Source organism: Arabidopsis thaliana, chromosome 3 (genome assembly GCF_000001735.4).
Source record: "Arabidopsis thaliana chromosome 3, partial sequence".
NCBI lineage: Eukaryota > Viridiplantae > Streptophyta > Magnoliopsida > Brassicales > Brassicaceae > Arabidopsis > Arabidopsis thaliana.
The window spans coordinates 16,801,565-16,816,505 of NC_003074.8; the positions used below are offsets into that span (position 1 = coordinate 16,801,565).

Consider the following 14,941-nt stretch of genomic DNA (forward strand, 5'->3'; position numbering starts at 1 on the left):
CGAATATATGAATTTACTGATACTTCTTTTCTGATTCCACAACGAAGAATGAAATTTTAGAAGTTATCTTAAGACACAAATTAAATAAAGTTGGCTACAAATTCTCCAATCCAAATTTAAACCGAATCCAACATAAAATGTAAGATGCATACATTGATGACAATATTCCACTTAAACAGAAGTAACCAAATCCTGAATTCCCCCTAAATCCAGTTATATCATATGAAGTTATTATATTTATCTTTTAAAAATGGTTGGTCATTGGTTTAAACTTATACTAAGCAAAAACCCTATCAGTAAAACGATCTACCAAAATAAAGTTGGGGAACGTTTTGAGGGTCAATGTTACCATAAGGTGGTAGTGGTTGTGGCCGTGGCGGACCAATTAGTCTTGCCACATTCCCACATGCATTAATGGTTCTTCACCACCACTAAACCTGAGAATGTAGACCGCGAGTCATCAAAGGTGGTTCTGGTTTCTGACTGGTTAAACCAATGTGAGGATGGTGCCGGTTTGCACCACTACAATGTCCACACATGAGTTCAACAGTCTTGAGAGGAACTCTGCCCTCTCTCCCTACGAAAAATCTCCAAGGTAAATTTCTCACTCAAGCATCTTTTCTGTTACTTTGATAGTCAAAACTCAAAATCAATCTTTTGTATTAATCGAATCATTAACATCTGACCTCTAATACCTTAAAGAATAATGAAATTTAAGTTATCTTAAGACACAAGTTACATAAACCAAGCTAAAACCCTATTAGTAAAAACCAAACTTCTTATAAAGAAGTTTATCATAATGTGGTGGTGGTGTTGGCATATCAAGACTTCGACTGTACTCATTCCACAGACCCACAGGCATTGGTTCTTCACCACCACTAAACCTACAGCCCCAGTTTCCACCAGACCTTTTTCGTTTTCCTCTAGAAGTTTCATGAGTCTCCTCTCTTCCGTGACTGATCCCTCCTACAGCTCTGTATCCCTTTTCCAAGCAGACTCTTTTCTTATGAGGTTGTTGTGGCGACACAGGAGGAATAGGCTCCACAACAGTTTGTTGGCTAAACAACTTTTGTGTGAGATGTTCTCCAGCAACCTTGCCATTGAGGAACTCCAATATATCATCTACTGTTCTGTTTATGGAGCTGTATATCTTTTCGGCTCCGTAGTCACTAAAAACCCTTGCAAAATTTCTAGCCACGTCTGTAAAATCCTCAACCTATATAACACACACGGAAAGAAAAAAACTAAAGTGGTAAGACAAAAAACTAAGAATGTGAATGAAATTTAACTAAATACAAAAGAAGTTTACACTAATAACATCTCTTTTAGTCTTTTTAGATATCCAAAGACCATTCAACACACTGGCGCAAAGCCCTTATCTCCAAAGGAATTCTACAGATTGCAACTGTAAGACAGAAAGTATATATTTCGTTATAACAAATAAGCTTCTCTTTTAATTGATGTTTGTGTTTAAAGAGGACAAAAAAAAGATAGCACCTTAATAAAAAAAGTTGCAAACAGTCTACCAAGAGATTCTTGATTACGTTGTCCCCAGTTTAAGAACTTTTGTGTTCTTTTCTCCACGATAGGAGGATCGATTCCATCTGGAAAAAAGGATGATAAATCAGTAATACGATTCTAGAAGAGTTGAATCTGTCAGAAAACAAATGACCCGTCCAAAACCATCATATAGTTATCTTTTACTTTGTTTTATGTGTGGATACAAATATTACCTTTAAATAGTGTAGAGAATGGAGGTAAAATTGGAGGACTTTGAGTCTGCACATAAGACAAAGGAGAGAAGCATTTAGTCATTTAAAGTTCCACATAAGACTGAATAGTATATGGTCGCATGCAACTTAATATGCGAAGAAAAGAAAACCTAACACTTTAATCAAAGGAAGTAAAAATAATCAGAAAGATGAAAAAGAAACAAACTTATTCTCCATTAAACAAATAAACTAAATATTTGTCATCATGAAACTCGAAATTCTCCCAAAAATATTAATCCAACGAGATTAACTGAGTTTATACCTGTAAATGATGAGCGACTAGCATTGTTATAGATATCGAATTCAGGGTATTGTGTGACGCATTGTTAACCCCATGTGCTCTGGCCCAATGCTTAATCTGACATATGACAATATTCACATTAGTACTAAACAATTGACAGTGCTTGTCTCACAAGCCATTAGTGCTAGAATGATAAACGAAAAGCTTTAGTATAATAACTGAAATCTTACCAACAAACAAAGTTTCTGAAACCTATCATCAATTTGAGATATAATCCGAATGATCTGTGAAGTTAAAATGCCGTCTTTGCTTTCAACTGTCAAATCACATTCGATACCAGTCCCTTGATCACAGAATCTGACAATTGGAACCCTAGCACTTAAGATAGGTACAACATTCCTGACAAACCCTTGCCCTATACAAAAGAAGTGTAGGTAAGATATATGTATGAAACTCATCATTTTAAGAAAGTTTCACATGTAATGACATACACCTTTATAGCTTCCAATGAGTTAGAATACATATAAAAAAAGAATGTCTCGGTAAAATTCAGTTTCATTCAGTTAAACGTACCCTCCAAAGAGCGGAGCTTCGTTGCAAATCTTGTAAGAATTTCTAGCTTCTTTTCACGATAAAATTCAGATGTTCCGCTACTAAAGTTAATAGATACATCCAAATCCTTTTGTGAGGAAAACGTATTCATCGCAAAAGAGCCATACGCCTCAAGGACCGGGCTGCTCTCTTCTGATTTACCTAATAAACAAAAAATAAATAAAACCTCTACTGAATATGGATATTGGTCGAGCTTAATAAGATAAAAAAGACTACAAGACTTATATTACCAAAAATATCTATAGCCATAGCATTGAGGTTTTTGACCAATTCCTTCCTAGTATTGTAATCAGCAGAAACCGGTCGAAAAGAGCTGTAGGCATCATCTAATACCTTATCAAGGTCTAGTAAGATATAACTATCAATGTTATATCTCTTAGATGCTATGGACATAGTGTTCTTCACTTTCTTTTGAATCCCTGACATCCATTAACAGAAGCCACAAAAAACAAAAAAGATTGCAAAATTTGTAGTGAACACAAACAATATCTAGGAAATTTCAGCCAAAGAGTTGTATAAACCTTTACTCGAAACATTCTTTTCCCCAGCTTGATTTTTTCGAAAGTCCATAGTACCTCTCAAGCAGAGCTATTAAACCTGCAATAACATAGAAAAAATCGAAGATTCAGTGGGGAAGAAGAACTGTGAACAACTAGAGTCAAAATAGAACTTGCCAAATTCGTGAGAACCTATTTTTTTTTTTTATCAAACTAAGATCTAAGGGAGTTATAGAGTACTTAGGATGAGATCAAACAATATTGGGATATGGAGAACCGAGATCGACGGTCGAGATGAGAAGATCAAGATATGGCAAGAAGATATTATTCTAGAAGGTAAATGTTAATATTGAAGTTTAGGAAATTTAACATTATCTCTAAATATATTATTTACATTTATGTTTATCTTAATCTCTATATAAGAGAATGTAAATTATTCTATTATTCTTATGAGAGTCTATTATAATTCTTTCTAAACACTTTTGTGTTCTTTACTCTCATCAAATTTATCAAACAAAGGCTCGATTTTTAAGCATAAATTCGATCATGTTTCTACCAAAACGAAAGGTATGGTTTTCTTAAAACCCACGCAACATATGAAGCAGAAGGGACGCAGAAAATTGGCTGTTGAGAATTTAGGGTTTAGATTCTTACGGAGGAAAACGTGACGACTTAATCGGCAAGAGACACAATTCTGGTGGCAGTCTTGGTAATATTTTTATTTATTTTAAGGTTATTTCGATACTTATACTAAACACAAACATAATCCAATAAACTAAAGTAAACCGACAACACCTCTAAACCAAGTCAGCTTCTGATTATTTGATAGTTTTCTCTTTCGACAGAGTGTAGCAATAAATTAACACACGACCATGAAGTTACAATCTGAACATGAGCATAATGATTTATTTTGGTTTTTATTCAGTCTACATTCTCATTTTTTTCCTGATACATTGGACAAGAAGAAGCAGATACTATATAATAAAGTACATCATGCCTTGTCATATTAATAGCTAACACTAAAGATAGTGGCAACAGTTACTAAATGGCTCACACAAAGGAAGCTTCAGAATGTGATGACTTGTTTAGGTTGCCTTCCTAGCTTCCCGAGAGCTTTATCGAGAGCAACAGGGAACTCTTCGAAGGGAACCAATTCCGTTCTGTCAGAAGAAACCAACCATTGATTTAAATGATAAGCGAAGATAGTTTTTCATGGGAGCTCAGAATGTTAAGACTTACTCGTATTTTAGCTTCCCGTCTCGTGCAAGCCCGAGGAGATAGTCTATCATCTCTCTGCATTCTTTTACTTTACCCATACTCAACCAACTCTGCAGCCAAAATCCTCTTAAGGCCAAATCCTGTAGGGTAATCAAACATTAACACAGTGCACAAAAGCCATAGATCTTAAACACCCAACGAAGTCATTAGAAAGCTCGGTTTGTGCGCTATGAATAAGATCTAAATTTAAGACATACCGATAACAGTTTAGTTTTTCCGAATGATCTTTTAATTACCTTAAAGATGAAAGATGTTGTTGACACAGTGATTGGCTTCTTAGACATCCCACCATATGTTACCATGGTTCCTCCTTCCCTGAAATATATATGTATTCACAACCTTCAGAACAGTGGGAATTCATTCAACTAAAAGTGCGACAAACAGATATGTTCACTGTACCTGAGATATTTGAGGACAAGAGAGGCAGCATTGCCACCAACACAGTTGAATCCCAGAGCTGGTTCAGGTAAGTTACCCTAGACCACATATACGTTAAGCTTTGGATACTCAGAAATTTCTGCTATAGAATAGCTAGACTTAAAGCTTACCAAAAGACTTTTCACATTCTTTACATTCAGTTGACTCTCTGAAAAGACTTCATCTGCACCTAGAGCTTTCAGCTGCTCTCTTGCTTCATCCGACCCAGCCCTAAAATCAGTAGCATAGGAGGACACTTTACTTGGCTAGAACCGCTTCAATTGTTCGTAAGCAATATCTTAAACACAATTCATATTATATTACACCTGTCACGAATAAGGTTGATGGTACTGATGCCACGGAGTCTTGCCAACTGAATGACACACTGACCCACAATACTTGTTGCACCATTCTGTACAACAGAATCCCCTGTTCCAGAGAAATCCTTTGTTAGGCAAAAAGAAAGTAAAGACCAGTTACATTAAAGACATAATATACAGTCCAAACCAGAATTCAAGTTCACAAAGTCCTCAAGCATCCTCAAAGCCGTCAATGGATTAACAGTAATCGTCGCTGCATACTCCATTGGACACTCTTTATCGATTTTGTGCCACACACTCTCTTCCTTCACAACATAAGTCTGCCAAGTCCCTAGTTCAGAGAGATTCACATCAGACTATTTCACAAATCAAAAAGGGATATCATTAAACTGTTTTGAAGTCACACTCTCTTTTGTTGCTTCACTTAACATAACATTAGAGAGTACCTGAAGAAGGTGGAGATGGAATGACCCAATCACCAGGAGAAAAACCATTAACATTGGAGCCAACTGCATAAACTTCACCAACACCTTCATAACCACCAACCGCTGGTACCGGTGGCCTCACCGGATACACACCTAAACAATCATCATTTTCCAAAACATTGAACTCATTATCTAACTCTTAGCTTTGTGACCAATAAACAAAGATGGAGACGATGATGTTTAGGGATACTATTATTGATTCCCAATCAAAACTTATCGAACATAAACCTTCAATTCGATTGATATCGGAGGGGTTGATCGGAGCGGCGATCATTTTAACACAAACGTCGTTTTCTTTCACTTCCACCGGCGGGAGATTCACCAATCTATCTTCGTCAAAGGAGAACAAAAGGTGTAAATGGAGATTATGTGTGTTTCTGTAAACACAGAGTAAAAGTAGACGAACCTGGTGACGGAATCGGGAGAGCCGTGTTCTTCGTAGACGATGGCTTTTGACGGTGGTGACATAATGGTGGAGAATGATTTGATACAGAGTGTTGGTGTTTCGCCGCGTCGGATTGACCTGAAATTCGCCGTCGATGAGAATTTTAGAGCTCGGCCGACGACTGACTCCATCAACGCCGCCATATCTCTCCGCCGTCAAACTCTCTCTGGCAACGATATAAGAAACGACGTCGTTTTGGTTTTTTCTCGTTCTTAACAATTTTAGCAATCGCTGATAGTATCCGAACGACAACGTTTCAGCACGTTTGGTTTTCTTCGCACAAATCAAATTAGGGACGGGGGGAAAAATTGTAACCGAGAAAACAAACCGAATCTAAACCAAAACCAAAACCAAATCTAAAGTCTATTTTTTTTTTTCCACTCACATTCTCCTAAAGTCTATTTTGTTTAGGGAAATTCTATATTCGAAACTTTTCTTTATTGGTTTGCATCTAAACCGGTCCATAGATTGTCAAAATAATTGAAATCGGAGTACATGATGGTGGTATAGTGCTCGAAAGATTCACTATGATATTTTTGAGAGAAATTTATCCTATGTAATTTAGTTTTTGGAAAAAGAAAAAAAATTGGATATGTACAAAACGATTGTTTTTTTTGCTAGTATTTAGCTCAAAAATACTAGCAATATCAAAATCACCAACCCCAATAATCTGAAGTTTGTTAAAAATTTATATTGATGATTGGCTATTGAAAATGTCATGAATAATCGATACATGAATACAGTTTAAATTACACAAAATATAGTTGCACATTAATGGAGTAGCGAGTAGAGGGACAAGTCATGAAGAAGATGAGTCAGAAATTGCCAACAATTTGTAAAGTGACCTGTAACAGTCTCATCTTGTTAGGTCGCTTTAACGTTCTACTTTGCCAAATTATCTTTCCTTAATAATATAATTGCATCTATGAATAGATTTATATATGTAACTAGGGTATAGTAGTGAAGCGCAATTCTATGAATTCTTGTCCCTTGATTTTGGTTTTTCTTCTTTGTTGTAATGTTTAGGTAGTGCAACAGTGTTATGTATATATTGGATACTGTCCCGGAATAAATATTATCTCAAAATTTTTGTCAATGTGAAATTTTATATCAACATCTTATATTGATATAGGCAAAAACTTTTATTATTGTAACTTAAGATTGTCTTATAGATTACATGCTTTGAACTTAATCAGATAAATCAGTCTAGTGCTTTCAAATAACTTTTCTTGTATGCATTGAACATAGATTTATCGAGTCAGTCAGATTGGTGCAAAACACTCTGGTGCTTTCAGATATTTTCATTTGCTTTAGGTAACAAATGAATATGTACATGTTTTAATGCCTTCTATCATCTGAGTAGCTGCGAGGTAGCTCATTCTACCTTATCATCTCATGTCATGTATGAAGATGATAACATTAATTTGAATATGGGAATTCACACATGAGAAAAATCAAAATTTATATATTTATGAAGTATGAGAAATTTGATTTTTAACACTCTTTCGATTTGCATTTGAATGTTTTTTTTCTTTCTTATTTTTTTTAATATGTTTAAAGGAATACAGAGTTCGACAATGTATATGTGTTATTGATCATCAAGAGAAGCATACAACATATATAGATCGACTATACAACAGACGTCGTGAATCTAGGAAAATTCCTATAGTTGAGAAGATCTAAAAGCTATCCGTAACTATACAATTATCAGCATCTAATAGAGTATATTCTCAGAGAGATAAACCAAGTGTGAACCAAGCCGAACCGGCATAAACCATTCGCCAATACCCTCCCTCAAGCTGGAGAATACAGATTTAGTGTTCCCAGCTTGGACTTGAAGTAACGAAAACCATCTTTCCCAATAGGTTTTGTTAAGATGTCTGCAAGCTGTGAAAAAGAATCCACATGACAAAGCTGAATCTCTCGTTTTAGAACTTCGTCTCTGACAAAATGTAGATCAATCTCGATATGTTTCGTATGTTCGTAGAAGACCGGATTTGTGGCGATGTAGATTGCAGATTTACTATCACATTGCACTAACATTGGTTAAGTATGAACAACCCCAAGAGTTTTAAGCATCATCTTGATCCAAATAAGCTCTTGAACAAGTTTAGCAAGTGCCCGATATTCTGCTTCAGCTGATGAAAGACTAACCGTTTTCTGCTTTTTCGTTTTCCAACTGATCGGAGAGTCTCCTAGCTGCACAAATAGCCTGTGACTGAGCAACGTGTTATCGGGCAGTTGTCCCAGTCTGCATTACACCAGCCAGTGACTTGAAAATTCCCATCGGCTCGCAACAAGATACCTTGTCCTGGATCAGATTTTAAATACCGTACGAGTCGTAAAGTTGCGAGCCAATGATCCAATCGTGGATTCTGCATAAATTGAGCAAGAACATGAACCGAGAACGCGAGATCAGGACGTGTAACTCCCAAGTAAATAAGACGTCCTAACAAACGACGATATGGTTTCGGATCATGTAATAGAACAGACTCGGAGAGTGCTAGCTTGTGATTTGCTTCCAAAGGAAAGTGTGCTGGCTTTGCTCCTAGTTGATCTGTTTCAGTAATGATGTCTAGTGCATATTTTCTCTGACAAAGATATATGCCAGATGCATTTCTAGCCACCTCTATTCCCAGAAAATATTTAAGTTCTCCTAGATCTTTCATATGGAAGCATGAAGAGAGATAGGCTTTAAATGATTCTGTAGCTTTCAGGCTACTTCCAGCGATAACTAAATCGTCAACATAAACCAGAATATTTAGACGAGTAGTACCTTGTGCATAAGTGAATAATGAGTAGTCACTGCGTAATTGCTGAAACCCATACTCAAGAAGAGCTGAAGAGAGCTTTGCAAACCAGCATCGAGGTGCCTGCTTAAGGCCATACAGAGATTTGCGCAATCGGCAAACTTTATTCTTATCAACAGACTCAAAACCAGGAGGCAACTTCATATATACCTCTTCTTCTAAATCACCATGTAAGAAGGCATTGTGGACGTCCATTTGATGTATAATCCACCCTTTTTTAACAGCAATGTCAAGAAACAATCTCACTGTTCCCATCTTTACCACAGGAGAGAAAGTCTCTCCATAATCTTCTCCCTCAATCTGTTTATTTCCCATTGGAACCAATCTGGCTTTATATCTCTCTATTGTACCATCTGATTTAAATTTGACCTTGAAGATCCATTGACTCCCTATTGCCTTTTTGTTAGGAGGTAAGTCTTCAATGGTCCATGTGTTGTTTTCTTCTAATGTTCCATATTCTGAACCAACAGCATTTCGCCACTTTTCTTCTTGCATAGCTTGTTTGAATGATCTTGGTTCCAAGTTGGAGAGAACTGCAGCAACATAAGCAACATGTGTTTCGGAGAAACGGTGAACATCCACGTTGTGAGTCAGATTTTCAGCACAAACCAGATTAATTTCTTCTTGTTGTTTCGGTTTGGGAGCGTGTGGGACAACAAAATCTTTTAAACGAACCGACGGGGTCCTGTTGCGTTTCCCTTTACCTAATAGCTCTTCTGTCGGAACTGGAGGCATAACCACAGCAGCCGGTGTTAATCGGCTAGTTGGAGCAACTGGAATTGGATTGGGTGCCGTAGAAGGCAGAATTTTGTCACCGGCGGTTGGTTCAGGAAGTTGTCGGGCACCACCGTTGTCACCGTCTGAATTTTCAGACCGGCGTGTATCATTTGCAGATGAGATGGGAGTCGACAGCTGGCTGGATGATACAGGCCCTAATGCAACAGACCTAATAGGATTGGGCTTACGAAGCCCACAATCATCATTTTCCAAAAATTCAGATATTGGAGCCCACAAAGCTTTAGATTCGTCTGAAGCCTGCAAGTGATTAATCGGAGCAAAAGGAAACTGTGTCTCAGAGAAAACAACATCTCTTGAGACAAAAAATTCCAATTTTTCTAAGTCATATAATCTCCAGCCTTTTTTCCCATACGGATAACCCACAAAAACACAACATTTACTTCGGGAAGCAAATTTATCACCACTTTTATTCTGATCATGGGCATAGCACAGGGAGCCGAAAACTCTGATATGATCATAAGTTGGAGCTTTGTTAAATAAGCGTTCGAATGGTGTTGCGAAGTCGAGAACTGAACTAGGAGTCCGGTTTATCAAATACGCTGCGGTTAACACACATTCACCCCAAAATTCAATGGGTAAAGACGCTTGAAATCTCAATGCCCTAGCAATATTTAAGATATGGCGATGTTTCCTTTCAGCTCTTGCATTCTGTTGAGGAGTAGCTACACACGAGGTTTCATGGATGATACCATTGGTGAGAAAATACTTAGTTAAGCATAGAAACTCAGTCCCGTTGTCACTCCGGATCCTCTTTATTTTGGTATTGAATTGTCTCTCTGTTAAAGCACAAAACTTTTTCAACTGCTCTGGAGCTTCACTTTTAGTGGTTAACAAATACAGCCACACTCCTCTGGAGTAGTCATCAACAATAGTTAAGAAGTATCTTGCTCCAGAATGAGATGGAGTTCTATAAGGACCCCATAAATCAACATGTATTAATTCAAAACAATTTGAACTTTTATTCATACTCAATGGAAAACTATCCCTTGTCTGTTTTGAACGAAGACAAATATCACAAGGCTTATTCAAACTAGAAGAAGAAACAGAAGCAGAAACAAACGGAAGCTTTCCCACCACTTGCGTCGACGGATGACCCATCCGATTATGCCACAACTCAAATGACTTGATTTCCTTTGTTGCGGCTGAAGCTGCGATCTTTGTACTACGAAAGTGAAAGGTACCACCCACTCTTTTACCACACCCAATCACCATCCTCGAAATGCGGTCCTGAACCACGAGAAACCGATCAGCCAACTGAACAACACACTTGTTTTCATCCATTAACTGCCCCAAAGACATCAAATCAGTTTTCAACTCTTCAACATAGTAAACAGATTTCATTACCAAATGACTACCAAGACTAATAGAACCTTCTTTGTAAGAAACTTGCTCTCTACCGTCTGCCATAATGATCAAAACAGGGGGCATTTCTCGCACATTTGTTAAGGTCTCAAACCTTCCAGTTAAATGATGTGACGCCCCTGTATCCATAATCCAAGGAGAGAGAGAAGACATACTCGTTTGTTGTTCAGTTGAAGGTTGTTTTCCCGCATTGAGAATTGATTTTATCATTTTCCACTGGGTATCATTCAGTCCATGAGCTCCAGATCGGTCGTCGTCTGTGAGAACATGATTAGCTTGTTCAGTTGTCACGTTTTCCACATTCGGCACATAAACCCGATTAGCAACCTCTTGGGAGGCTCCGCGTCCCCTGCCACCACGAGACGTACTGCCACCACGTCCCTTCCCTTGTAGAGTACGACCCTTGGGTCTATCACCCCACCACTCTGGATACCCGATGACAGCATAGCACCGCTCTGCAGTGTGACCAGATCGATTACACAGTTTGCAGAAGAAACTTTTCTCCTTTTCGTCAGTTGGAAGACGTGGTTTGGATTGCACCGCAAAAGCTGTCATTGACGGTGACTCTTCTACGGGAACACGCAAGTCCTCTTCCTGACGAATGATGTTGTACACCTCTTCAAGTGGTTGAATGGGAGTCCGAGCCACTAGAGTTGATCGGACCGCCCGAAACTGCTCATCAAAACCATTGAGAAATTCATGAGTCTTGTCTTCCTCCCGATCTGCCTCTTGAGCAGCACCAAGATTGCAGGTACACTTACCACAACGACAAACACGCAACGGACGATGTGTGGCGAGGTTATCCCAGATCCTAGTCAACTTGCCAAAGTAAGATTCAATAGCCAAACCTCTCTGTTTGCAGCAAGCTAGCTCAGATTTCAGTTGTTGTAGTCGTGACCCATTCATGACAGAGAACCTCTTTTTCAGATGTTTCCCACAGATCTTGAGCCACATCTCTATGAGAAATGGTGGATCGAAGAGTTGGTTCAATTGTCATTTTGATCCATGACACAAGAAGAGCTTGAATCGTCGTCCAGTCTTCAAAATCAGGGGAAGTCTCTTCTGGTTTGGAAATTGAACCATCGAGAAATCCATACTTTTTCCGTGATATCAACGTGGTTCGAAAACCACAAGCCCACTCTTCATAGTTGCTTCCCTTCAAGAGAGGATGAGAGATTACGGCTCCAGGATTATCAGCAGAAGTCAGGTCATAAGGAGAGATTGTTCTCCTTACTTCAGTCGCAGCGGAGGTGTTGCTTTCAGTTGACATTGTCGAGAAAAAAAAAATCAAGAGTTTTGCTTTTCAGGCTCTGATACCATAAAGGAATACAGAGTTCGACAATGTATATGTGTTATTGATCATCAAGAGAAGCATACAACATATATAGATCGACTATACAACAGACGTCGTGAATCTAGGAAAATCCCTACAGTTGAGAAGATCTAAAAGCTATCCGTAACTATACAATTATCAGCATCTAATAGAGTATATTCTCAGAAAAATAAACCAAGTGTGAACCAAGCCGAACCGGCATAAACCATTCGCAAATAATGTTAAATTCATAAGAAATTTCTCCCAACTTGTGTCGAATCCAACACCTCCACCTAAGAGATTTATCATTGGGTCAACTCTAAGTTGGTTCTTTATTATTTTTAACAAACATACATATATCTCTTATCGATTCAGATTAATCATTGGATATTAAAAGTTCGTCGTGGATTTCTTTCTCTAATTTCTTCCTATAGAGTCATGATACAAGTTACTAAATTACTCCATTATATTTGAACAATCAAAATTGTGTCATGCTTTAGATCCATTAGAAAATCAAGTGAGTGGACTACTCAACACCTACACTTATCTTAGATGTATTAGTCTGGTGGTAAAAATATGGGTTACCCCTTAGTTATAAAAGATAAATAAGTGATGCAAGTTATTTTTCGTATTCCGATTCTTATTAGTTTTCGACCAGATCATGTGGTCCAAAATAATACCTTGAGCATTAGAAAAGTCTCGTAAAATACCACATCAGTATTTCAAAGCTTCAACGTATCTCCTTTTTATTTGTGTCCTTTAGTAAATGAACTTTTTTATGGTAGGGTTTTTTAGTAAATGAACTTACCTCAACAATGCTTTTTTTTTTAGAATCAATGATATTTAAGGGAGAGAGAAAACAAAACAATTTGTGTTAATGTAAACATTCCTACTTGTACTATCAGTAGACCAACATCGTATATTTTACCAAAACAATATATATGACGATAGAAAAACAATGGTAATTAGAAAATATTAAATTTTCCTAATGTAGATATTCTTGCATATAGTAACTACTAACCAGTGTCATTATCCCATCTTGAATCTTGATTTGTCTAGGGGTTAATTTAGAAAATGGGAGAATTTAAGCGGCCAATATGTGAAGATTGATGTAAACTAACCAGTGTCATTGTCCCATCTTGAATCTTGATTTGTCTAGGGAAGAAAAAGGGGTCAATTTAGAAAATGGGAGAAGTTAAGCGGCCAATATGTGAAGATTGATGTAACATTTTCAGCCCCCACCACACACTCAAACCCACAATGGACACATGATGGATAAGATTATAACCCGTTAAGATCTTTTTTTCTCTTTGATCAATCTTCACATGGGTTCTGGTCCTACTTGTATATGAAATGTTACCATACTCTCCTCTTTGTATTATACCCTTCACAAATTTTGTCCATAGGGTTTCCGACAAAAGGGTTTGAATCTGAACTGTTCTGATATTTTTAACCAAGCCTGATAGTGATCGTGATCGCTTGGGATGACCAGTCTGTAGTGGCAGATCCATTTTTGTTACCGGGATCATAATATAACTTTTAAGAGAAAAAAATGTTACTGAATTTGAGTGTAGTGGGGTCATTATATTAATACCAAATTTTACAAATGATGATACTGTTTTTTTTTTTAACAATATTTACATGCAATTAAAAAATATTTAGTTATTCAATCTGAGACGTATCGGCGCTATGCCATTGCTAGTCTATATTTGTTACACCGTTAAACTAGTTACACATTGCTTTTTAGAATATGCAAATGATCAAATGCATGGTTGTTTAAGGTTGGATTTTTATTTTTTTATCCAAAGTTTAAGGTTGTATTTGTGCCCATGATTTGATAGCATACCAAATCGATTGGGTTAACAACTGCTATATATTCTTGCAATATATTTTGTTTATGCATCGTAATGTATAGGGAAGTTATCTGCTAATTAATAATTAGAGTGATTTTTGGAAAACAAAATAGAGACAGAATTAATAAAACCATTTTAAAGAGAGAAAGTTTTGACAAAAAAAAAGCGAGAGAAAGTTTTGATAAATCAACCAAAAATGCATATAACAATGACATGTGATTGCTTTTTAATTTGTTTGTGATTTCTGTACCGATCTCCATGTTCGATTTCATCACTAAATCGGATAAAAGTGTATGTTCTTCTTTAATGTTTTTGCATGAAATATCTTGCAATGCATAAAGACTGAGATTTCTACCATTACAAAAGTGGAAAGAGAACATCTATGTAATATTGGGTCTCTGCATTTGCATTTGGGAACGGTTTTGGCGTTTTCAAATGACAACTCACTCCCACTTATAGTCACTGACACACACAGAAACTTTTAAAAGAACAACCATCACTCCACACACTTATGTGTTCTTCAAATGTTTTATTTATCATTTACTTCAATTATACGCACAAGTTACAACAAGCAAGTTTTTTTGTGCAATATTCTCTTTTATAATCCTGTTTGTCCTATACCAAAACCTAGATTAATCACTGTCAAACCAACATCATAAAATTGTTGGTTAAGTCATATAAACCATTCGTTTCCAATAAGTGCCATAGAAATTGAATATTGAGCATAGTCAGAATATAT

At 37.0% G+C, this 14,941-nt stretch overlaps 2 protein-coding genes and 1 pseudogene across 5 annotated transcripts; all 3 read right to left on the bottom strand.

The window, feature by feature from the left end:
- Positions 1 to 431: 431 nt before the first annotated feature.
- Positions 432 to 3,403, bottom strand: AT3G45760 (Nucleotidyltransferase family protein; the record flags this gene model as incomplete). Of its 2 annotated transcripts, NM_001203087.1 has the most annotated exons (10): positions 434 to 695; positions 777 to 1,216; positions 1,498 to 1,604; positions 1,734 to 1,779; positions 2,035 to 2,175; positions 2,244 to 2,428; positions 2,587 to 2,766; positions 2,856 to 3,044; positions 3,147 to 3,222; positions 3,315 to 3,403. In NM_001203087.1, the coding sequence occupies 9 exons, from the start codon at positions 3,193 to 3,195 to the stop codon at positions 689 to 691; spliced, it is 1,344 nt and encodes a 447-aa protein (NP_001190016.1). The 2 variants fall into 2 exon arrangements, with proteins under 2 accessions (NP_190162.4, NP_001190016.1); NM_114445.4 differs by lacking the exon at positions 3,315 to 3,403 and having other exon boundaries at positions 432 to 564; positions 2,035 to 2,130; positions 3,147 to 3,195.
- A 505-nt stretch (positions 3,404 to 3,908) lies between these two features.
- AT3G45770 (Polyketide synthase, enoylreductase family protein) lies at positions 3,909 to 6,386 on the bottom strand. Of its 2 annotated transcripts, none has more exons than NM_114446.4 (10): positions 6,029 to 6,386; positions 5,851 to 5,948; positions 5,584 to 5,715; positions 5,325 to 5,468; positions 5,144 to 5,246; positions 4,949 to 5,048; positions 4,800 to 4,876; positions 4,637 to 4,715; positions 4,362 to 4,480; positions 3,909 to 4,282 (listed from the first exon to the last, which is right to left on the bottom strand). In NM_114446.4, the coding sequence occupies exons 1-10, from the start codon at positions 6,208 to 6,210 to the stop codon at positions 4,189 to 4,191; spliced, it is 1,128 nt and encodes a 375-aa protein (NP_566881.1). In that variant the 5' UTR covers positions 6,211 to 6,386; the 3' UTR covers positions 3,909 to 4,188. The 2 variants fall into 2 exon arrangements, with proteins under 2 accessions (NP_566881.1, NP_974388.1); NM_202659.1 differs by having other exon boundaries at positions 3,998 to 4,282; positions 5,851 to 5,952; positions 6,029 to 6,231.
- A 1,481-nt stretch (positions 6,387 to 7,867) lies between these two features.
- On the bottom strand, positions 7,868 to 12,307 carry AT3G45775 (annotated as a pseudogene; the record flags this gene model as incomplete). Its single annotated transcript has 1 exon — positions 7,868 to 12,307.
- Between the last annotated feature and the right edge of the window lie 2,634 nt (positions 12,308 to 14,941).